This window comes from Lingula anatina, chromosome 1, assembly GCF_051362555.1.
Source record: "Lingula anatina isolate TDL-2025a chromosome 1, LinAna3.0, whole genome shotgun sequence".
Classification (NCBI taxonomy): domain Eukaryota; kingdom Metazoa; phylum Brachiopoda; class Lingulata; order Lingulida; family Lingulidae; genus Lingula; species Lingula anatina.
Window position 1 is genome coordinate 25,063,294 of NC_141767.1, and position 24,953 is coordinate 25,088,246.

At 37.1% G+C, this 24,953-nt stretch overlaps 1 protein-coding gene, 1 long non-coding RNA gene and 1 other non-coding gene across 22 annotated transcripts in view; 1 reads left to right on the forward strand and 2 right to left on the reverse strand.

Annotated features, from left to right (window-relative positions):
* LOC106182076 (protein unc-13 homolog B) overlaps window positions 1-10,793 on the reverse strand; it is a 91,427-nt gene extending 80,634 nt beyond the window's left edge. For 14 of the 15 annotated variants that reach the window (XM_087002222.1, XM_087002228.1, XM_087002231.1 and 11 more), the window contains exons 1-3: window positions 10,615-10,792; window positions 8,606-8,635; window positions 759-858 (exon numbers count right to left, since the gene is read on the reverse strand). In XM_087002222.1, the coding sequence (XP_086858348.1) occupies window positions 759-858; window positions 8,606-8,635; window positions 10,615-10,636 (152 nt within the window). In that variant the 5' untranslated portion in view covers window positions 10,637-10,792. Of the gene's footprint in view, window positions 1-758; window positions 859-8,605; window positions 8,636-10,614 lie in introns of all 15 variants that reach the window. The other variant, XM_087002237.1, reaches the window with a different exon arrangement.
* Window positions 10,794-17,934: 7,141 nt separating this feature from the next.
* On the reverse strand, window positions 17,935-18,008 carry Trnat-ugu (transfer RNA threonine (anticodon UGU)). Its single transcript has one exon. It is a non-coding gene; the product is annotated as a tRNA-Thr (tRNA).
* A 222-nt stretch (window positions 18,009-18,230) lies between these two features.
* Window positions 18,231-24,642, forward strand: LOC106172593 (uncharacterized). 6 transcript variants are annotated; one of them, XR_015333263.1, is made up of 8 exons: window positions 18,231-18,621; window positions 18,702-18,753; window positions 18,834-20,369; window positions 20,780-20,954; window positions 21,183-21,328; window positions 21,630-22,163; window positions 22,771-22,869; window positions 23,341-24,642. It is a non-coding gene; the product is annotated as an uncharacterized LOC106172593 (long non-coding RNA). The 6 variants fall into 6 exon arrangements; XR_015333264.1 differs by having other exon boundaries at window positions 19,230-20,369; XR_015333261.1 differs by having other exon boundaries at window positions 18,231-18,753.
* Window positions 24,643-24,953: the final 311 nt, after the last annotated feature.

Genomic DNA, 24,953 nt, shown 5'->3' on the forward strand with positions numbered 1-24,953 from the left:
TTTTTGTTTCATCCTTTTTAAAATGCATTCATGACCTCCATGTCCTTAGAACAGATTCAGTCTCCTGCTGGTTCAACAGACTTTTTTTGCCACTTATTGAAAGCAGAGGGATGCATTGATAAATATATTAATAATGAATAACAAAGCACTTAAAAGATTATCTGTGTTCCAATTACTCTTTTCAGTCAAAAAGGAAAAAAAACATCATGTCTAAACCCAGATTTTTTTATTATTTCTATTATTTACCTATTCTTAACTTTTTTATGTATTCACTTTTAAAAATATTTGGAATCATTAAGAGCTATTGTAACAATACTTTATTTTTCTTCAAAACCTTCATATTAAAGGTCATACAAAAATAACTTGCCTTTACAAAAGATGTGTTAAAAACTACTTTATGGTGATAATCCATTTTTGTATGAGTAAAGAATGTACTGTATCAGTAAATCTAATCTTCAATACTGAAAAAATTGGACTGTCACCAATATTCATTCTGAAATTTTGCAGATGAGTCCAATTTCACTCCAGAAATATACTTTCTTTAACCTAAATTACATAAATCTGCAAGATAATAATACCTCTTTCAAATATTCCTCTTCATAAATTGCAAGATAATCAACCAAATAAATCATGGAACATTTGCTCAATACAGCAAAAGATAAGTCATATCAATGTTGGTGAGCAGTGGCAATAGAAAAAGTAAGTAAAGAGGCTCACACAAGAGGTGGTTTTCTGTGTGCAACCTGTTGAACACTTACAACATAAAGTCTTGCTCCCAGCTTGGCTGTCTGCCCTTTACCGCGATAGTAGTAGATTTCACATTTTGGAGTTTGAGTGTGACATAGCTATGGAATTTTTCTGGAAAAAAGAAAAAAAATCATTATTGCAATTGCTTTTTAATACAAATATAAAGAAAGAATGGGAATCATGTGTTATATCAGATTAATGCAATTCAATTTTCAATCATCAGCTTAATGATGATTTATTATTTCCTCTGTTTTATAAAGTCAAATATCAGTAGTCTTGAATAAAATCCATCTATATACAGTGTACATATCTATAGATCAAAATCTATCAATCAAACAACAAAAAGTCATATTCAACAGAAATAAAATTTACAACATGGAAAACCATTTATTTTACTTATGATCCTTAAAAATATAAACGAGACAGCAAAGCTGACAAATATACAGACACAATACAGGAAACAAGGCAGCAAAGCTGACAAATGTTCAGAGGAATGTTTTGGCCAATTTTGATGCACTATTACTAACACTATGCTCTAAAACAGCATAATCGCCCTTACCCTCTTACATTATGTACTACAGGCAACATGGATATTAATAAACTAGCAAGTAATTCAGTTTCATGGGTTAAAAAAGCCACTGAAAATGCTCATGTGTGAAAAATAAAATATATAAAAAAAACGGAATAATTACCGTAAATGTAAAGCAATCATGCTGATTTTCGAAAGGAACCTGCCACTTTACCAAACAAAGCCACTCAGTAAATTTAATGTAAAACAAAAATATGGTTTGGCAGTTCTGGGGTGAACATCACCAAAATTGTACAAAAAAAAAACAAAATAAGTACAGTAAATGTAAACCATTCATACAGATTTTCAAAAGCAACCTGCTTCTTTACCAAACAAAGCTACTCAGTAAATCTAATGTAAAGCAAAAATATAGTTTGGCAGTTATGGGGCCAATGTCACCAAAATTGTGCAAAAAAACAGAATAATTACTGTAAATGTGAATGGATGCTGACTTTTTGAAAGCAACCTGCTTCTTTACCAAACAAAGCAAGTCAGTTAATTTAAAGTAAAACAAAAATACAGTTTGGCAGATATGGGATGAATGTCATGTCATATGTCATACCAAACAAAGCAAGTCAGTTAATTTAAAGTAAAACAAAAATACAGTTTGGCAGATATGGGATGAATGTGTCGGACACCAAGGCGACTGTGACGACACTGACAGACAGACAAACCAGAATATATACAGACACTGTAAGTGTCTGTATATAAAAAACTGTTAGATTATTTATATTGGCAATAGGCAGTCAACCAAAAGACATGAAGTGGTTGGTGATTTTGAGCTGTATTTTGAAATATATTTGAAGAATTGACATAAGAATTTGCAAATATTGGTCCTCTCTTGTAGGAACCCATTGATACATCAATATCAGTGTTAATTACTGGGAAATTAGAAAAGAAAAAACTTTGCCAGGCATGGACGAGAATAAACAAGCATGGATACGGAATAGAGAAAAGTGATTCCTATTAAGGATAAAATACTGCAACTGAGCACTGTCCTGAACACATCAATTCACGTTTGTGTCTGAGGTTAGATATCCCCAATGATAATTGTCTGCTATTACAAAGAATTATCTTGAACTCTGTCTGATTCCAGGGAATGTAAAGAAAACCCAGGGGGAAATCAATGGCATTATTCTCTGGCTTGCTGCTATTGTTAGTCCATCTTTATTGACTTCATACATCTACAACATGGTGTTCACCCATGTACAATGGCAGTATACTGACTCCTTATATCTTAGCCAGGCCCATTTTCCTCCCCAAGTCAATCAAATTTATAATTGGAAACCTGAGCCTTATGCTTTGCCTTACCTTATTTACCCTGGCTGTTGATCAAACTTATTAATTGGATATTACTGCATCTAACTGTATCTCATATTTATTTCTGTAAAGTTTATTAACTTATGTCTATATGTCCAGTTTTGCAGGTAAAGCAACGAGACAAGGAAAGACAGTAAACCATCACAGAGACAGATGCACAAGGATGAAAGAACAGACTGCCACGGATTGTGAAGACAGGAAAAAAAAGAGGAAGAATTTTGACTAAATAATCTGGCACACCTCTTATTTCTTCATTTTTGCCATTTATATCTCATAATAATGGTATTTGCATCTAATTAAAATTGAAGGTTTACCTGGGAAAAATCCTCACTTTCACACTGAACACTTAATCATAAGAAGCTGCAATTACTTCGCATCACACACTATTATTGCACATTATGCCTTGAGCAGCCCCTGTGATTAATCCATGCAATGGTTAAACTTACAAAACAGTATAATCTAGCCAAATTACATCACGGAACAGAGCAGATTGAGATGGCTAGGCCAGGGAATGAGCTTTAACCAATTAATTAAGCTTCTGAGCACATCAAGTTTTAGTCCGCAGCTAGACAACTGAGACTAGAGATAGTTCATTAAATACCACATTCAGACTACAATGCGAAAAAATTCAAATTTTTGAATATGAATTTCAGATGAAAAATTTGATTCACTTTCCTGTTTACACACAGCAAAATGAAGCAGAATTGCAAAGCTGAAAATGCCAGTGCGACTTCCTGCAGTTTGAACAATCTTGCATGTGCCACACAGGAAAACTTGAGCATACAAAAAGATGGGTGTCATTTATTTCTTTATGGTATACATACTGTTTTTTTTTTTTGTGTGTGTGTGTGTGTGTGTGTGTGTGTGTGTTTTATTTGGAAAACCATTTCTCTGGTTTGTTAAGGATTTTTGATGTATCTCCTTCCCCTACACGTGACTTCTAACAAGCTTTAAACTTCTTTTCCTGTCCACTGTCCCATAGTTTGATGTTGTCTTATTTCCCACATTTTTGTTGGCACATGCGCAACATGCAGTGATATCTTCACCTGTTGCCAGTTCCAATGAGTTATTCCAATTGCTGTCAAAAATGCAGCTAGCTAGCAGGATTTTGAGAAACTGGTTAACAGACATCCTCATCCATTCACACTACTACAATGCTTCGAATTGTAATCAAATTCGCTACTGGTGTGAAATGGATATAAATGACCTCATGAAATAATTGTAGTTAAGAATTTTAGTTTTCACATGCAGTAAGCGATATCTTGTCTGGTGCTAAGTTATGTTGTGTTTACCGCAATCATTGTATATATATCTGTAATTAGTCATCTTTCTGGGTTGTTTAGCAATGTGACAAGGATTGGGATTGTTTGTTTTTATTGTTAATAAAAGTTTCAACATGTTTAAAAACTAAAAATTTATTAACATAGATTTGTTAAATCCAGAAACATAACACCTGAAGCTCTCTTGTGTTAGCTAATATGGGTCCCTGGTGATGTCAATAAACTTTATTATGGGTTTGATCAGTTAAACAGCCAATGAACTCCACGTACTCATATTTTTTCCAACAGGATAACTCTTCACAGTTTTTTTATACCTTTTTTCATGATATCACAACATTTATCTAACTCTGTTTGGGCTGGAAATCATATTTGTGTGAAAAAATGTGCCCTACATAAAAATCTGTTGAATCCTTAAGCCTATACTGACATTTCATAATTCCTGTAAAATTTTAATGTAGCATTTAACTTTTTTAAAATTCTGCGACACATCCTTAGATTGCTTTCCTTTACTAAGAGATACACCTTTTGGACTGCAATTACCAGAAATATCAACCGTGTCTTATAAAATGTGAGCCCCATTGAATTTCTTACATAACCAATTAAATTCCCAATGATTGAGCCTCTCGGTTATCAATATCAGCATAGTAACCTTCTGTTTTCCTGGGAGTCTATCCTCTCTATTTACCAGATTAACCCACTCAGAAGCATATCAAAATAAATAATGCCTTCCTAGAGCAAAAAATATTCTAAAAAATGCAAAAGAAACAGCATATATGAGAAAATACCAAAGGCATGATTCTAATCAAGTTTGCGCCTATTTTGTTGAAAGATAATAGGTTTTTCTTGTTGCAATCTCCAGTGGGCCTTCTTCCCAATCCTACCAGCTGGCAGATCAATGAAAGCCAGAGATGCTACTTCTCCAATCAAATCTACATATAATTATTCATCTTAACAGACAGATGCATGCTGGCATATTGGTATGATCAAACATGATTTAGATGGAATATGCACATGATAAAGTAAGGCAGCAAGGCGTGCAAAGGGTGGGGTCAAGTGGGGAAGCAGGAAGGGAAGGATGTCAGACGAACGAGGATAACCACAAAAAGCAGAAAACTCATATAAATAGAATGTAACTTATTTTGCTATATCTCACAAACCACAATGTCTGATTGAGGGTTGATGCTTGTATATGCAATCACAATAATATTACATATACAGTCTGGCACTGACGATAATCTGGCACATCTTCCATTTATCAAATGAAAGCATTGTTCCACATCAGTACAGAGAGTCCATATAGGAAATTTAAATCATACTGGCACATTTCAGAATACACTGTACATCAGTTAATGCAAACATTATAGCTAATCCAAAGGAAATGACAGTTAAGCATTATCTGTTTATAAAAGAAAAAAAATGATTTTTCCAAACAAGTTCCGGGAGATCATTGTAACCTGTTTGAGTTGCACAGTGACTTTTTCCTTGAGAGTGAATTTGCATGGACTCTGTACTTTTCTCTACCTACTCAACCCAAGTAATTCTAACTTATTCCACATAGCCTAGCAACTACAGTAATCCTTCAAACCACTACATGTCAATACAAGAAATAATATTGAGATGTATTTGGAAATTAGGAGTGTGAATATATTTCTGGAACCAATTTGATGATAATTTTTCAAATGAAATATACTAATTAGCCACAATATGTGATGAAAATTTTGACACTACCTTTCACACTTACAAAATATTCAATCAGTAGCTATCTTTTTCAAATTTGGTCATATTGTTTTTTTGTTTGTTTTGTTGTTGTTCTTTTTTAATTTTTTTTTTTAGGCAGAGAGTAACACTCAAAACTATCAATTAGAAGAGGCTCCTTTTGCAAACCACAAACAAAAGAGATATGGAACCATTCCACCAGCTTTCACTCTTTCCCTCTCACCAACTGACCCCTGCCCTTTCAATAAAGTTCATATCACACTCTTCTTATTTATCGGCTCACTCCATGACTGATGTTCATGGACCCGGCGCATACCGCTTGAACAAGTCCACAACAAAGCAGGGAGCAGGCACAGGTTTTGTATTGATCTTTCATGTTCTAAATTGGAAAGAACTCATGGACTGTGTTGCAAGGAGATTAGGAGTAGTCTGGACAAGGATTAGGAAGCTTGTATTTCATTCACTTTTTCAAATATGGTGTTTACAATAGCAAACCCATTTAAACCCCATGTTTGGTCTGCTTGTGTTTTTATGTAAAGCAACACGTGGACTCCCTTGCCAGTTGTTTGACGAAACTGAAGAAACTGCCTTACTGCCTAGGATCTAAAATGAAACTTGGCTTGTTAACTGCTAAATCTAAACAGACTGGCATTAACGAACTGAAACAAACCAAGAAAATGACAGGATACTTTAAACTATGAAGATTTTTTTTTTTCAATGCAGTCTGGTTACCACTACCCTCTTTTTAAAGAAATATCATGCATTTGTTTTTTTCTCTTGCATGAATGCCAATAATTGGTATTTAAGCCATAAAGCTATACTAAATAACACAAACTTTCTATAAAAATCCCATTCAATTGTGTTAAGATTTTGTAAAAATCCAAATGAATGTCCATTTTCTTCATGCTATGTCATTTTCCCTTTTCAGACTTATTCCTTGGTGGCCAGGAAAAGAAATCCTTCTCAGGTCACTTCAGAGGATACCAACCTACTGGATCAAGCAGACAATAAAATCAATAAAATTCAATTTTTTATAACACCCCGTTGCCCTTTAAGAAACCTGCAGAGAAAAACTTAAAGGTTGTTTCGTTATTTATATCTGTCAGTAATACACTGGAGGATCTAATTCTATGCTTTTATGAGTATTCTCTGGTCAAAAATGCATATACATGTTTCAAACGAGTAGCACCCAACAGATTTATATGTTGCCTGGGATTTATCTATTATCAATCTGGAGTACAAAACCCAATGGTCTCTACACAACTTGATCCTTGAATATTATAGCACTGATTACGAAGTACACAGCAGGGCAAAAAATGCTGAAATTGCACCACCCAGACAACTGACACTCGAATATCTACATGGATTGAATTCTTTTACTCAAAAACCTGAGAAAAAGATTCTTCTGTAATGTTCTCTTAGGATAGGTTTAGCATTTTGTTTTAGAGAAGTTATGATTAAGCAGCTGTGGATGATGCCATTTGCCCTTTTACCGGACAATACAAGGAGAATCTATGCAGTTGCTAGCAAACTCTTTATTTTCAGATATGGTTACATAATCATATTATACCTGCACACGTTTGTGTGCATACCAGTGTTATGTATCAAATGTATGACGTGCAGAATGCATTGTTCCCTCTGAATGATTCACACAGAATTATTACAAACGTACTATCACGCTGTTCTTTATGTAGGATAACATTTCCCTCTATGCTTGCAACTTACACCCTGCATTCACAATAAAACCCAACTAACATACGTTGAATAACAGATTTCATCATATTATGTATTATGTGCTGCTTTTAATTGCTTCTCTGCAGTAAAATGTCAAGTGATAGTTTGATCAATAGATCTCTTTGCAATGAATCTGAATGCATTAAGTAATTACATGGAAACTTGAACTGGACTGGAACCCTGTTCAAACTTTAATATCATATTCATAGGCAAGGATAGTGGGATCTCACCAGATTTTTTTCCAATGCAATACCATTTGTTAGGGTGAAATGAGTATAGACATAGTACATCATAACAACTGAACTTTCACTGAACAGACACCATCTAGTTTTTCTAAAATGTGCCATGCTTACAACTAAAATTATTTTATAACATTTTAATTCTTTTAAGAATTATAAAAGTTTAATGTCTGTCAATTATTGTGTATTTTTTTCTCGTAACCCTAAAGGGGCCCGTACACGGTGAGCATTTGGCGCGCGCCACTTGCGCTGCGCCGTTTTCTCATCGTGTGCGGGGCTATTTTGGTGAGATTTTTGCCTCTCGCGCGGCTGAGCAAAATATCTCACATGTTTGATATTTTTGGTCTCTTGAGGCAAATGTCTCAGCGTGTGCGGGGTGCAAGCACCGATTGCTCACGCCATGCCAACAATGCGCACATGCCAGTAGCCGGAAACAAAGAAAAATGGCAGCCTCCAGCGAAGTAAACAAAAATGTACACAGTTATAGTTAGTCTGATTGATTAACGTGGTCACCGTTTGCCATTACTTTCAGAAAAAAAATAAATATGTAATGTTTCCTTAATCACATGATCCCACAGTTCGCGGTGCGTCCGATAGGGGCAGGCCAGGAGGCATCTCTGCTGAGCAAAGAGCGCATCGTTTGCGGGGAGCTGAGGAGCGCGAGCATCTGGCGCAGCGCAAGTGGCGCACGCCGAATGCTCACTGTGTGCTGGGCCCTTAAAGTAGCTAAAATCACATTCAAGTTTTAAACATTTTCACAGAATTTTTTCCTCTATAAAATCTCTCTTCTCCCCCTTACACGTTTGACACTTTTTTCCAACAACTTACTAGTAATTTAAAAGAATGAGTGGAATAATAACTCGACTCCTAGTTATAACTCGACTCCTCTTCCTTATTCAAGGGAAATAAGATAATTTTTTTATAAATGGATGGAGATGTTAAAGATGGAACAGATGTCGTGGAAAGGATATACACAAGATAAGAGGGACAGAAGAACATACCTTCACTGCCAACCAGTCTTGCTTTCTTTACTGAAAAGAAAAAAATACCATTTCAAAATTACTGGTACCAGTATATTTATCTACAGCAATGAACACTGGACTTAAAATTGTTTGAGACAAAATATTACATATTTATTAAAAAAAAAAAAAAACCACAGTGACAAGCTATTACATAAATTCATATTAATGCACAGTGCTTGCTAGCCTGAATGATGAAATTGAATTTTTTTTTTTAACAGATAATACATCATTTTTGTCATAAAGACAACTTGCCATTTTTTCATTCAGGTTGCCTCTACTAGTATTCATGTCAGGACTCAAATTACAAATCAATTTGGCCCCAAGGGACATCACTGTGACAGTTGTCCTTAATGAAAATTTCCAAACATTTTACCTGTCTTTCAAACACTGTCAGGATGAGCAACGTTGCAGAAAACACCTACTAGTAATCTATATAATGTTATTTTCTATCACAACCAAAGACTAAACTCGAACTGAAGAGATATATATATATATATATATATATATATATATATATATATATATATATATATATATATATATATATATATATATATATATCTTCATTCTTGCATAAAACAAAATAGCAGAAAATGAGAAAAAATTCTTAACTGCTGTTTTTACTTATCGTTAAAAAGGGCAACCACAAGGTGTCACTTGGGAAAGACATATCTTATAGGTATGTCAAGCTCTGCAATTATCTCTTTTGTCTTTATAAACCAATAAATGATTAATATAGCAATATGGCATCATTTCTTGGTACAGTTTTCATTTAAACTCCAATACCCTAGAGAATTACCAAATTCTATTAAGTTGGCAATTTATAATGCACTACACATGTCCAATTACATGGTCTATGATAATGGACCAAGTTCTACAATGACAGTGAAAATGACCACAATAAAATACAAAAAGAGATTAAATTAGATCTTCAGTTAATGCATGGGGTACCGACCATTTCTGATATTGCTTATGGCTTTGCACTATTATTAATCTGCACTCCAATATAATGTTGGGGCCCATTAACATTGTGCATTTTATTATTATTTTTTTAAACTTTTTTTTATGGAAGAGTATATTAAGCAGAGGCATAATATTAGACATAATAGCTTTGGTAGTTTTGCAAAATACCGAGGGTTTGTCTTTGTTATGAGATCTTATAAAACCTAGGTACTTCAAAAATGGGAACCAATACCCTACAATAGTCCCTTTGGGTTGTTAAGCAACCAAGCAGGGATGAGACTGCCATTCAGAGGCTCCCAAAAAGTTGGAAATCTGGCAGTAGTCAGGAAAATGTCATCCCTGATCAAGGTATAGTTTTTTCCCAAAATGTTGCAAATATAAAATACAATCTGCATGAGATAGGGCTACACTTTTACCGTATATAACGACTTTGGATATGACAAGTCATGTTTTAAAAATTCATAGGGATTTATGAATAACTTTCAATACAGTGCAAAGAATTGTACATTGAAAAATCTGTGGCTTTTTATATGAGTCACTTTGCTAAAATGTAAGGATAAATACGAAAACACTTATTGTCCCCAAAAGTTGCCCTTATTGAAATTCTCATCCAGTAAGTGTCCAAATGGTTTACATATTGACTTAATAAATAGAAACTGCAATAGTCTGTAATATTGAACCCTGGGTCACAGTAGATGCCAATGTTGGTTTTATATACAAACTAAGCCGACGTATTGCACCGACCCATGTTATTTGGCCAGTATACCAGTACTCTACTACCAGTAACGTTACTCAGATGGGTCCCACTCCTTTAGACCATTGATGTAAGAGGTTATTTAGATCGTGAAGTTTTCTGTGCCAGATAGGCAGTAACGGTGAATAAAGGTAACGTCAGGTTGTCGAACGTAATATAAGGCGCTGAGGCTCTGCCACTCCATCTGACAGCCGACTCTCCATTCATGTTGACTTGCCAATGTCAAGTAGTCGCCGAATATTTTTTTTACCCAAGTTCGCAAGCTACTTACCACACACACAGAGTAGAGACATAGTTCAATGAAACTGGTATTCTTCACGTAAATCTGCCATCTTCTGCAGTTTCTAATCACCTGCGATGTTAGCATAGATACCAGTCATTGTGGAGACACTGAACCTGACTAACCCATGTCCGCCATCTTGAAAAAGTCAATTATGTGACGTCATCAGAACATCGATACAACACGGAAGTATAACTTTGAAATCTCACGTTGGCTCACTTTGACCCAAACCAGTGTGCCTTTGCTCCATTTATCTATGCAAAATGCTTCATTTATAATTTTCCTTAAATTTTCTGTGCACATATTTTTTCAGACACAACAAGATCAATATGTAGCGGCATTTTGTTCTTCAGGCATTAGCCGATATTTTGTGTAGACACTGTAGACTACACTCCACATTCAAAATCTCTAATAGGGCCTACAAGTGTAGAATATAGATAATGAATGACACGTGTAATTTGTTTCTTACATATGGATCAATGTTAGAGAGTGTTTTTATCTTTTCTTTTGAGTCTTATTATACACTAGGCCTGTATGCTAGCGTGATTAAAAATTCAGAAAATTGCCTAGCATCGATGATTTTCACCTTTTAACCTTCATTTTTGTAGTGAAAGTAACAAAGATACTGTATATTCTGTATAGTCTTTCTCTAGCGTCACCCCTCATATACTTTATTTATCCCGGTCTTACACATCTCAGGCGGTGGCATTCAATAAAAGATGTTTTCATGAGTTTTTTTTCCTGATTTTTATCTCCTAGATCTAATTTTTTCCTGTTTTAATTTCTTTCTCAAATAAACTATCCATGTTAATAAATTGCATCTATACGCGAATTGCACACTGCAAAGTACTAATGTGACGGTTAACTTGGTTTTTTTTCCCAAGATATATATTCGCTTTAAAATCGTACAAACAGGTGTATCTTGGTTATTTTTTTTAAATTTGTACTCAAAAAATTTATTTAAGATCAGTCGGTCTATAAGCAAGAGTGTTGTCTATGAAGACAGGAAAAGTCAGTTTTTCTCTCCAAAATCCAATGGACAGTAGGGTTTATGATTGTTGATATATAAACAGTTCGGGGACAGCAAAATAGCATTAGGACAGCGGACTGTATTACATTAACAACAAAATTACTTCCGAATCTAGGAGAAAAGTCTCCGCAAAAAAAGAAATATGAAAATGGTTCTGAGGAGAAGGGGGGGGGGGGGGGGGGGGTAAGAGACACACCCACATCCCTCCGTGTCTCATTCATTTTTTTTTTTATTATTATTTTATTTATTTTATTTTTTTTTTTTTGGGGGGGGGGGGGGTAGAGGTTACACAGGTAAATAAACAAATTTTTCTAGTTTTATGTATGTCTGAGTATAACATACCGAGCACACTTAACGACGTAAGTTACGCTGGCTAAGTAAATAAGAGAATAAGAAATTCAATGAGATTGATTTTCTGCCGAGGTTTGCTGTATGTTGCGGCAAGCCCTTGGTTGCAATCCATACTGGACACTAGCACAAAATGCCATCTCGTGTTGAGATTTTTGGATCAATAATGGTAAAAAAAGTCCTGCTGATCTAAATAGGCTACCGGCACACATATTTTTGTGTATTTCATTGATCAATATCTCTTCCAGGAGCTTTTTACAGGCGCTAATAATAGAGAGGATGCGTACTAGAGTCTAAACAGAAGCTATTACACAAAGAATTCATTGCACTTTTGAAAGCTAGGTTAAATGCTCTCCTGCTTACGGCAGCTTGTGCAGCGAGTACCTGTAGCCTACAATTTAGCTTGACTACGGTCTTATTTAGATAACTTTTAAAATAATATATATAAGAACGGGTTAATGTAATTCACGGTATCATCTACTTAAGTGTTTTAATTTCTGTTTTACAGAAAGTGAAATATAAGCTTCCACACAAAGAGCAACGGCGGTTGGTATAAGACTTACAGAGAAGCACAAACCTCTTTGATAAACACAATCATGGTTGAGAAGAGAACAACCAAACGCAATAAGACTGATTTCTCTGGGGAAAGTGAAAGGTAGCCGATTATGACTAGGAAAAATACAGAAAGTAATTAAGTGAATTGCTTTGTGTAGTCCAAATGATTAAAAGTTTAGCAGTTAATAAGCGAGGGGGGTCTAAACAGTCCGATAGAGGTCTCACTTATGATAAGTATAACGGCTTGACTAAAATACGCCGATGTAAACACAAGAAAGTCAAGTTTTTAACTGATTTGGCGGCTCAACAGCAGCGACAGCACCAATAACCTTAATATACATGTAAAACCATTTTATTCAATTACGTACCTCTAATAAAGACTGCGTACGGCATACTGAGTCCTCCTGTATAGCTTTAACTATGTAAATGATTCCCCCAATCTCATTAATGTATCTTACTTCAGAGAGTTCTTAGAAACGCACGAAGAATTGAATTAAACTCCAAGAATTAGAAAGCCAACTGAGGCGTATAGCTTATCAATATGGCTCCGTTAGGTCCATGCGCCTTTCGAAGTACTGCTTGCCGTCTACAGGTGCATGCATCACATTTAACGCAGCTTGTTTGGCGCTTTCTGGATTCAGCCGAACAAAAGATGTAAAAATAAGCAGGTCTTGTAAACTGTATGTTGCATTCTAGTCTCGCAATGTAGCCCTCTGTATTAAGTTGGATTGAAAATTCAATTATTGCGGCAATGTGGAATGTACATCTCTTTAATTTCCAAACACCAGGCCCTCACGTCTTTTGAGAATTGAACAGTCGATTTGTCATTATTAGATATGCCATTCTCGGGACCCTTACCCGCAAGGTGACAGCACTACAAGCTGTGCCCCTATCAGCAATGTTCCAAACCTTCAAATCGAAACCGACAGGTGGATATGTTGTTTTCTACATTGTCATACACGATGAATGTTAATTGCAATTATAAACGGATTCAATAAAGCTAAAATATTAATTATGTGTTCCTGGTTACTAGGAGCCTTCTGTTGTGCAGCAGAATCCAAGCAGGCGGAGGAATTTTTCACAAGTGCAGCCACTCAATTGGATACAAATGATGCATGATTAATGTAAGTATAAAGCAGCTAAATGTTACAAGACCAAAAGATGCACCCAGCAAACCCTCGAGAATAATAAATGTCTCACGAGAATCAGAAAGAGGGACGATAACGAGCACGTTCCATGGTATTGGAATACGGCTTGCTGATAAGTTTTATGAATTATAGCAGAGTTATTGATCATCTATGTAAACAAGTGTCTTCACGTGTTATCTTGCCGGAGCTATCGTCTGCAACCTCAAGCACTTCAGGTGAAATTAATGAAGCAAAGAGTTCTTACATGAGGAAGTAACTGTTTAAGAAAAATATAGCGATATTCTCAAGCGCATTTTTAAATTGATTTCGCGTGAAATTGTGTCCTCTTTATGTTTTATCCACAAGGAGGTCAAAATATCAGAAAATTGTGCCCTTAAATATGTATATTTTGGCTTTTCGCCTTCTATATCGTGTCTTACTTTAGAAAAATGCAAATTTGAAGAATAACTGATGACAGGGGTTTCATTGAAAGCAAGAACAACGGTTACAAGGCTCCTGTGCCTACTGGAATCGAGTGAAGAATGCGTTTGTTGTTCCCAAAATAAAATGCTTTGCGCTGTACAGTCTAAAATCTGAGCCTATAAAGACTTAGCTGGCTAAGTTGCACTTCACAGTTGTAAGAATCTTACAGATAGCCTAGGCCAGAAATAACTGATAAGTTGCAATGACTCACTGTAAAAAAGGTTGGTAGATTGCATGAATCTATTTGTGGTCTAAATTTTGTCTTTTATGCATATGTTTAATGAGAATAGCATCCAAAGGTTAAGGTTGGGCTTTCACTACACCAATCCCCTATTCCCTTTTTTTCACTTACAAAATGGCAAAAATAAAAATAGGTGCAAGAAAAGTTCTGATTTAATCAAAACTAGAGTATTGTTCGCTCATCAACCAAGTTATCAATTTTGCCTCATTTTTTCCAGTCTTTTTACTTTCTTTTCACTTTCCTTTGATTTACATTTTGATTGTCTTGGCAAGTCTTTTACTTGCAGTGGTGTCAGTAGCCCATTTATGTATATTCTACTCATCAACTGTGGACCAATCATTCTTTAAAAATTGTAGTTGTAAGACAATATCGCAAAGTTGACTTTGTATAGTTGGCTATCCAGATTTAGCAGTCTAAGCTTAATTTTTTTGTGAAACGGTTCCCTTTTTTCAATGAGCCAGTATACAGTACCTAATCAGTATTGAATTTACATATTTTATCTTTATCAGCACAATAAGAATCTTGCCATCTACTTTGAATTTTCATTGTTATTAACATTTTAGAATTGTTATGGAATTAAGCTAATTATGTTATCAGTAAGAACAAGATGTTATTATAATGATACATTTATGTACTGTGTAGATGCCAGTGCACAACTAAATTATGAGGAGAAATTTTTAATACTTTTTGGGATGGAGGAAAAACAATTAATGAGGTTTTGGGGATTATCTTAATTTTGTGCAAAATTGGGCAACAGACAATGGTTATTTATGTACTGAAAATATATCAATAAAGCAAAAAAGAATGATAGTGCTTAAGCTTTGTGGTGGAACCAAAATTTTAAGAAACAGATTTTGTGGGGTTGCAAAATATCGTGTGTATCACGTCTAGAGACCTAGCAGTATAAAAAGCCTTATAATTCTTGCAAGTGGTTTCTTCTTAGTAATTTGGACATTTAAGGTAAATTGAGGACAACACCGCTTCACTAAGAAATGACGTAAAGTCACAAACTACAACGAAGATGGACTGTGAATTATACAAAAGTAATGTCTGATCGGAGAGTGGGGGTGCATTCGAAACACATGACCTTTTGTCACTCTTACGTAGTTTTTTTTTTTTAATTACACATACACCATAATAATAACTTTAGTTAGAAGACACATTTTGTACGCCTAGTTCTAAGGACATAAGCCTACGGATGTATCCAATATATATTAGATGGGGTTGGGTTTTTTTACCCCTCCTAAAATAAATTTTAAAACTCGGTCAGAACTTATAATTTGATATTAAATAACTTAATTATAAATTTATAATTGTATATATATGCATTTAAAAAAGTCATCAAATCACGTTCCAAGACCTAAATATTTTCGTAATGTACGCCTTATGACACTTGATAACGTTCACGTGATTCAGATGAAGACAAAATGTGTCAAAAATATCTTAAATCGATATTGGGAAAGGGTTTAAGGGAATGATGTAAGGCACATGAGTAAACTGTGGTCACATAAAGAGATAATTCTAGTTTTTTATGTAATTATGCAAACATTTTCCGACTCATGCATGCCTCAAAGTATGGGAAGTTTAAATATTTTAAATATCGAAGGCTTTAAAAATATCCTATGTGGATAATATTTACACGTTTTTAATACCAACAAAAATTAGACTGCTTTAAATAGGTATTACGACATGCACGTTTATTTTTGACACATTTTGTCTTCAACTTCGGTTGAATTTTTCACAGTGCCTGGTAATGAATGTTTGCTAATTGCTTTCTAAGAGAATGCAGTTTTTGCCGTTTAAAAAATTTGACTTTTCCCTGTCACCATTTCGTCTAGTTAATCGTGGATGTAACTGAATTAAAGATTCTATCAATGGCTAAAATATTACAAAAAAAAACATCAAACAACTGAAAATAATGACCCGCGACAAAAGACGCCCCGAAAAGTTTCTTTTTTCAATTTTTAAAAACTGGGCGACACCTCGAAGGTGGCCGCATTATTGCGTTATTCAAAAAATTCTAGTTATTTTCGAAGACGTTAAAACGTCAGATTTAGTTGCTAGGCTGATGTAAGTAAAGTTTCACTTGGACAAACAATTCTTACGATTAGTAATATAAAAAAAGATAAATGGGCCTACACATATACTTGCATTATCTTTATAAAAATCTTTTTCTGTTTCTGCTCAACTCATAACTCATGTTACTGGTGTGGGAGTACTGATAACCCGACGCCATGAAGGGAGACGTCAGTTGTTAATTATTACCTAAATCAGTAGACGTTTTGAATATAGACATATACTTTCCTTCGTTTCTTCTGCCTTGCATTAGTAATATGATCCACTGCTGCTATCTTCCAGGCTATTAATTATTACCTAAATCAGTAGACGTTTTGAATATCAAAATATACATTCACTCGTTTCTTCTGCCTTGCATTAGTAATATGATCCACTGCTGCTATCTTCCAGGCTATTAATTATTACCTAAATCAGTAGACGTTTTGAATATAAAAATATACATTCAGTCGTTTCTTCTGCCTGGCATAAGTAATATGATCCACTGCTTCAATCTTCCAGTTTTGTAAATCAATATAATTTGTTTTTTTCATTTTTCAGAATAACAAGTCAGCTGATTACAAAATGTGTTTCAGAGTACTTGGGTGACTGAACATGCTAAGTCCAGTGTACTTCCAATTGTCTCTCTACAATTCATTACAATCAGAACAACCATACTCCCTCAGGCTGCCTCAAAAATGCAGCCACCCTACGCCAAATTACATTATCCACATTTTGGATCAGTGTTCAAATACACGCACACTAAAGTAGCCTGCGAGAAGTTCACAGCTACCAGCTTAACGGACATCGTACCTATAAAAATTTTAGGGAGAAGGTATGTTGCTCAGAAATTTTCATCAAATTTGCCTGCACATTTCACAGACATTGCTTAGAACTTATTACTCTTATTATAAACAAAATGACAGGCAGAATAATCAAAATATAAAATATAAAAGAAAATGTATATGTTGATAAGATGTTATTACCAACTTTGCGCATCACTATCAAAGGCCATCCCCTTTGAACAAGTTGACCATTGGTGACAACAAGAACGCCATCATGTGACTATACGTCAACAAAGGTATAAAAGCGCAAAATTTTAAAAGTGCGTTCACTCAACAGCGGACAGATCTAGAGCAACAGGAAGGATGCCATGTGCTGCGCCCTGTATCAAGCACAAAGGACACGGGAGTCGACTCCCATTTCTCCGAATCTTCTACTCATCCTACGTCAACGCATCGCTCTTCGACATGTAGCGATTTGGGGTGAGTGCAGAAAAATCACCAGCCAGGCCAGGAATCGAACCCGGGACCCCTCGCTTACAGGGCGAGTGCTCTTACCTACTGAGCTACCCGACCGGTTCTACCTGCCCCTGGCACTACACTCCTCCCCCCCAAATGCCGAAAGACGCGAGCCCTTTCTCGCAACACCGCTGCCACCATTGTAGCGATTTGGGGTGAGTGCAGAAAAATCACCAGCCAGGCCAGGAATCGAACCCGGGACCCCTCGCTTACAGGGCGAGTGCTCTTACCTACTGAGCTACCCGGCCGGTTCTACCTGCCCCTGGCACTACACTCCTCCCCCCCAAATGCCGAAAGACGCGAGCCCTATCTCGCAACACCGCTGCCACCATTGTAGCGATTTGGGGTGAGTGCAGAAAAATCACCAGCCAGGCCAGGAATCGAACCCGGGACCCCTCGCTTACAGGGCGAGTGCTCTTACCTACTGAGCTACCCGACCGGTTCTACCTGCCCCTGGCACTACAGACATATTGTTCCCTGCACATGCAGACGTCTAGACGGTGGATTCGGCGTTTCTCTTAGCTGGCCAGCTAAAATCTTCGCTTCTCCCCACGAGGAATCGTCGCTCGGTCATCTTCGCAGGATACTTCACCTTTTTGCTGTCGTGGGCTGGAGTCGTAGTGTCATTGCATATTCCCATGCTTTCCAGGTTTCTTTTTATTACAGGTCCAGGAAGCAGACTGCAAACTGGTGGGCGCCACCTGTGGGACTTCGACTACACTCCTTAAGGTATGTAATCTTTTTTTCTTTTTGGAAGGGGGGTTTGAGAAATGAAAGAAATCTAATCTCGTTTTTATTTCTGTTTACAGGACATGGAAGATGATGGGCGCCACCTGTGGGACTTCGACTACACTCCTTAAGGTATGTAATCTTTTTTTCTTTTTGGAAGGGGAGTTTGAGAAATGAAAGAAATCTAATCTCGTTTTTATTTCTGTTTACAGGACATAGAAGATGATGGGCGCCACCTGTGGGACTTCGACTACACTCCTTAAGGTATGTAATCTTTTTTTCTTTTTGGAAGGGGGGTTTGAGAAATGAAAGAAATCTAATCTCGTTTTTATTTCTGTTTACAGGACATGGAAGATGATGGGCGCCACCTGTGGGACTTCGACTACACTCCTTAAGGTATGTAATCTTTTTTTCTTTTTGGAAGGGGAGTTTGAGAAATGAAAGAAATCTAATCTCGTTTTTATTTCTGTTTACAGGACAAAGAAGATGATGGGCGCCACCTGTGGGACTTCGACTACACTCCTTAAGGTATGTAATCTTTTTTTCTTTTTGGAAGGGGAGTTTGAGAAATGAAAGAAATCTAATCTCGTTTTTATTTATGTTTACAGGACAAAGAAGATGATGGGCGCCACCTGTGGGACTTCGACTACACTCCTTAAGGTATGTAATCTTTTTTTCTTTTTGGAAGGGGAGTTTGAGAAATGAAAGAAATCTAATCTCGTTTTTATTTGTGTTTACAGGACATAGAAGATGATGGGCGCCACCTGTGGGACTTCGTCTACACTCCTTAAGGTATGTAATCTTTTTTTCTTGTTGGAAGGGGGGTTTGAGAAATGAAAGAAATCTAATCTCGTTTTTATTTCTGTTTACAGGACACAACTGCAAGGAGACACCCCACATCTACACTTAAGCTACTTCGACCTTCCCTTGGAGCCAGCGAGTCCTGCCATGGTCTGTCTACGAGGTGGCGGCACAGGGGAAGCCTCCAGCGAGTCCTGCCATGGTCTGTCTACGAGGTGGCTGCACCGGGGAAGCGTCCAGCGAGTCCTGCCATGGTCTGTCTACGAGGTGGCTGCATTGGGGAAGCGTCCAGCGAGTCCTGTCATGGTCTGTCTACGGGGTGGCTGCACTGGGGAAGCGTCCAGCGAGTCCTGTCATGGTCTGGCTACGAGGTGGCTGCACTGGGGAAGCGTCCAGCGAGTCCTGCCATGGTCTGTCTACGAGGTGGCTGCACTGGGGAAGCGTCCAGCGAGTCTTGTCATATGGTGTTTCAATGAGATGGAAACCACTTAAAGGTAAGCCTGACTGCAGAGTGCTGACATAGTATGAAAAGTCATTAATTCATTTTTCTTTCTGTTGACAGAACACAACTGCAAGGAGACGTCCCACATCTACGCTTAAGCTACTTTGACCATTCCTTGGTGCCAGCGAGTCCTGCCATGGTCTGTCTCTTTGATGTGGCTGCACTGGGGAAGCGTCCAGCGAGTCCTGTCATGGCCTGTCTACGTGGTGGCTGCATTAAGGAAGCGTCCGGCGAGTCGTGCCATGGTCTATCTGCGAGGTGGCTGCACTTGGGAAGCGTCCAGCGAGTCCTGTCATGGTCCGTCTACGAGGTGGCTGCACTGGGGAAGCGTCCAGCGAGTCCTGCCATGGTCCGTCTACGAGGTAGCTGCACTGGGGAAGCGTCCAGCGAGTCCTGCCATGGTCTGTCTACGAAGTGGCTGCACTAGGAAGCGTCCAGCGAGTCCTGCCATGGTCCGTCTACGAGGTAGCTGCACTGGGGAAGCGTCCAGCGAGTCCTGCCATGGTCTGTTGAGGAGGCTGCATTGGAGAAGCGTCTGAAGCATATGGTGTTTCACTGAGGCGGAAAAACCTGCAAGGTAACCCGTGTTACTGGCGAGAACAATACACTAAAATTAATTTTTCAGCAGCAGTCTGTGCCATAAACTTTTCACCCTACTGGCCATTCAGTCCACCTTCTTTCCTAAAAACTAGATATAAATGTCTGAATCTTGATTCACTGGTTCGAATACAAAGTTCAATAGGACTAGACTGGATTGCATTAATATTTGTATTAACAAGACCTTGACATTTTTCTCGAATCATGATGTAACAGTTACATTTAAAATAAATCAAAAGCTCTTTTTCATACTTATAGAAAAAATCTAACAGCCATGTCACCAAATTGACACATTCTGGAAATCTACCGATTCCAACAATTTTTCTGGCTGCAGACTGCTTTTGAGATACAATTTTTGAAAACTAATCAAAATTTCCTTTCTATTTACAGAACTCATTTAGGGCAATTCCTGATAAAGTCCCGCTTTTTTGAAAGAGGTGCAAGAAGAGGGTCGCATTCAATCCTTGGTGCATGGTTGAGTCCTGCCATGGTCTGTATGTTAGGGGGCTGCATGGGGGAGCATCGGAAGCATATGGCGTTTCACAGAGATGGAAACCCTTAAAAGGTACATATCACTCATGTTTTTTGGGGAAAACAAAACACTTAAGTGATTTTTCATACCTTGAAAAACTAAAAACCGTTAGCCACATTAATTTGACAGCTCAAATTCAGAAGGCACTGTCTTTTACCCATGACCCACTCCTAGGATTAAGATATTTATGGTTAGTAGATTGGATTTGGGTGGGAGAAGTAAGGAGGGAAACTTTTGACTTATAATTTTTTTATTTTGTAGTTGAGGCAGATAGCATTGGCGAGCGCCTGTCCTGATGACGGTCCATTTTAACAAGGTTAACAAGGCTAAAATGGAGAAAGTCATGTCAGCTATATCATATAGTGTTTCAAGAGCCCTTCAATAGTTGTGATCAGAGAGCATTCAAGGTAAGTTATGGGACAGGATAAGGGTAAATGAACTAGATTGTCATTCATTGTATAGATAATACAAATCTTTTATCAGTGCAACTCCAACAAACTGAGCATTTTGTGCAAGGTCTTAGACAATTGTTTTAAGAATGTTTGGGACCTGTCACTCGGTGCAGGCATTTGTTTTCCATTTACAATTTACTCTAGCAAATTCAGTGCTCATTTTTCACAGGTAAAAAGCTCTTTTAATTTGTCACAGATGTGGAAAAACCTTATCATTCATACAAAATATTTTGACATGCCATTCGTCAACTTTCAGATCCTCAACAGTCTCAATATTCTGCAGGACGTTGTCAATGGTCCAGATTACTTGGAGCTACCGCCCCCACCACCCACCACCACCAATGTGACTCCGGGGCGTGGTCACTGGTCCAGATTACTTGGAGCTACCGCTCCCACCACCCACCACCACCAATGTGACTCCGAGGCGTGGTCACTGGTCCAGATTACTTGGAGCTACCGCCCCCACCACCCACCACCAACAATGTGACTCCGAGGCGTGGTCAGTGGTCCAGATTACTTGGAGCTACCGCCCCCACCACCCACCACCAACAATGTGACTCCGAGGCGTGGTCAGTGGTCCAGATTACTTGGAGCTACCGCCCCCACCACCCACCACCACCAGTGTGACTCCAGGGCGTGGTTACTGGTCCAGATTACATGGAGCTACCGCCCCCAACACCCACCACCAATGTGACTCCGGGACGTTGTCGCTGGTCCAGAAATTGTATACTAGCAGCTACCACCCCCACCTCCAGTGCTGTGGTTGTGGTAATAAAAGGCCACCGTAGAAGTGAGTATTTCCATCTCTCTATATTGTTCAGATTGTTAGGCATTTTCCTGGTTTATATGCCTCCCTTTACGCCTCTTGTTCTCCAGTCACTTTCTTTTTGTAGAATCTTGGCACTCCCAATCAATGTTTTTTTTGTGATGGTTCGTTGTAGCAGAAGGCTACCTTGGGCTGTAGTGTATTTTTCCCTCTTCAGGTACCCTTTCTTATTCCTTCCCGTGTTCTTTAACTCTAACGTTCAACTTTCTCTTTGTCTCTCCCATATAAATCCTTCACAAATTAAACACCTGATGGAATACTAGTGCACTCCTCCCGCTGGATCTAGACTGTTCAGGCTTTACTTAAACTTGTCTTTGAGTAGAGTCGTTTGAATGCTGTTAGTGTTCCTTTTCCTTCGTTAAAACTAATTTGTGCAATAACCCATTGTGACATTAAGTCTGAAGGTCGCCAGTGGCATGTCAAAATATTTCGCTTGAATGTTTTTTCCAAGTTTGTGACAAAAGTGCTTTTGATATTTATTTCCCATCAAACTGCTGAAACTTTAAAAACACATTTCATATACAAATGGTTGACTTTTATTACATTTTGAAGTAATAATTTAAATTTGCAGGCTACCAAAAGTGGTGGATTCTAAAAATGAAGATTGCAATACCAAACCTCCAGATGAAACACTTCTTCAGGATTGAGGGATCTTTATACAGATAACTTTGTAAGTTATTGGGGATCAACAACTTAAGAAAAGTGGTTCTGAATTTTTTAAGTATTATAATTGGTGTATTATGGCATTTCTTATTATTGACAGTGATCAAAAACTATATCCTATGTAAACAAACAGTAGAATTAGAAGTAGCACAGACAGTCAACAATTTAACATGTAGGCTAACATTACAATATTCAATATAGCAACATCTTTTCTTACTTTTTTTGTCAAATGTTTGAAATAATTTATTTTTTGAAGACTGCTGTCTACTTACTCTAAAAAGTTAATATATATATTTCAATAAAGGAAGCATATTTCACTGTACATTTGGAAATAACGCTCTGATCATTTTAAGAACCAAGCTTTTCATTAATGTTAACGGTGTGTAAATACCAGTGATATACTTTCTTTGTTGCAGTTACTGCAAGCTTTCGATATAGCTTTTCATACTTTTGAGTAAAAGTTGGATTTCATTTGTAGGCTACGAATTGGCAGTTTTCCAATAATTACGCCTGCATGATGTCGGATAACGTCGACCTAAGACCAAATGTCCAAGATGTTAAACACTGTACAGCGTTAGCAAGGAGCCCTGTGGACACTTTCATCGATGCTCGGATATCCCACGAGTTTTGGTGTTGAAGGACACGGCTTGTTCTGCAAACAAATATAGAGAATGTGGAATGGTAATGAAGGCAATATACAGTACTGAATGTAGTGGGAATACAGTCTAATAATGTATCAGTCTTTTGGATGCTGAGAATATTTGGGGTTCATGGGTCACAAACATGTCAAGGTGAAATTGCATCAAATTTCATTTGTATTTTATGCCTTATGCAGTGAACCATTTTATTTCAATAACAGAAGAGAAAACTGAGGTTCAAGATAATTCTTCATTCCATACAAGATCAATTGAATAAGATGTGTGCTTCTGTAGGAAAAGTCTACCTCTACAGTTGCTATAATTATTATATTAATAAATTTGAATATAGAGTTGCTTTATCCACATTCTGAATGCAGATAGTTTTTTGCTCACAAAAACATTCCCACCACTTGTGGTCGTCTGTGTTTTGTTTCAATCTGAGATGGTCATTTTTCAAATTTGTGCTTTTGATGATGTGGAGTTGTTTGTCAGTATGGCATTTGAAAAGGTCTTAACCTGCACACTAACCTTACTAACAAACCCTCACATCTTTGTAAAATCTGACTTCATGTAAACGCTTTTACATGAAGAGATTTCACATTGATAGATTGTGCAAAATCTGTAATGAAATATTTTACGTGTGAGAAAATATTTCATTATATATTTTGTACAGTCTGCTCTTCTTGAGAGATGCTGTCATCTCTCAAGATAGAGATCACATTACTAATATTCAGATTTTCTCAAGTGTTATAGTTGACAAATACATCCACTTCATCACATATGAACCTTTTCTCCGGATCAAAAAAATTCAGATTGAAATTTACATGGGCGGTCATACAGTGTAATGTGAGATCCGAAATATTTGAAGCAAGCTTGCTTTATTCTGTACTTGTATCATGCAGGTAGTTGCGATTTCAGTGCAAAGTTACATTTAAGAAACCTGGTATTTTAAGTCGAATTATATATCAAAGTTTAGTTGAAATCATTGATATTCCCGAGTTATAATCATATTACTTGAATCTGTTTGCATTTCATCATAAAGAGAACTATAATCAAGTTTTGAAAGATGCTTGCAGTTGTAAAATGATTAACTTTATTTATGGTTTTAATTCTCCAAGATAAAGTCAAAATTATTCTGTTTAGTTGTTATCTCTTGTTAGTTTTTTTATTGGCTTCATTGCCTTTTTCTGTAAGAATTACTTTAATAAGTTTTTATGCTTCACCTCGTGTATAGTATATATAGAGAATAGTTAGTCAAGACAAAGGTTATTCCGTCACACAATGCTGTCTAAAACGGGACGATTCTTGAACTGTACGCAGCGCCGTGCCAATAGAAACCGATTTCGTCATGTTATAAGGACCGAATTATCCGGGCGTGGGCACTTTCCCGGCATTCCCCACGAAGGGTTTAGACGGGTTTTTCCCCACGGCCCGAGAGCATCTGGTACCAGTT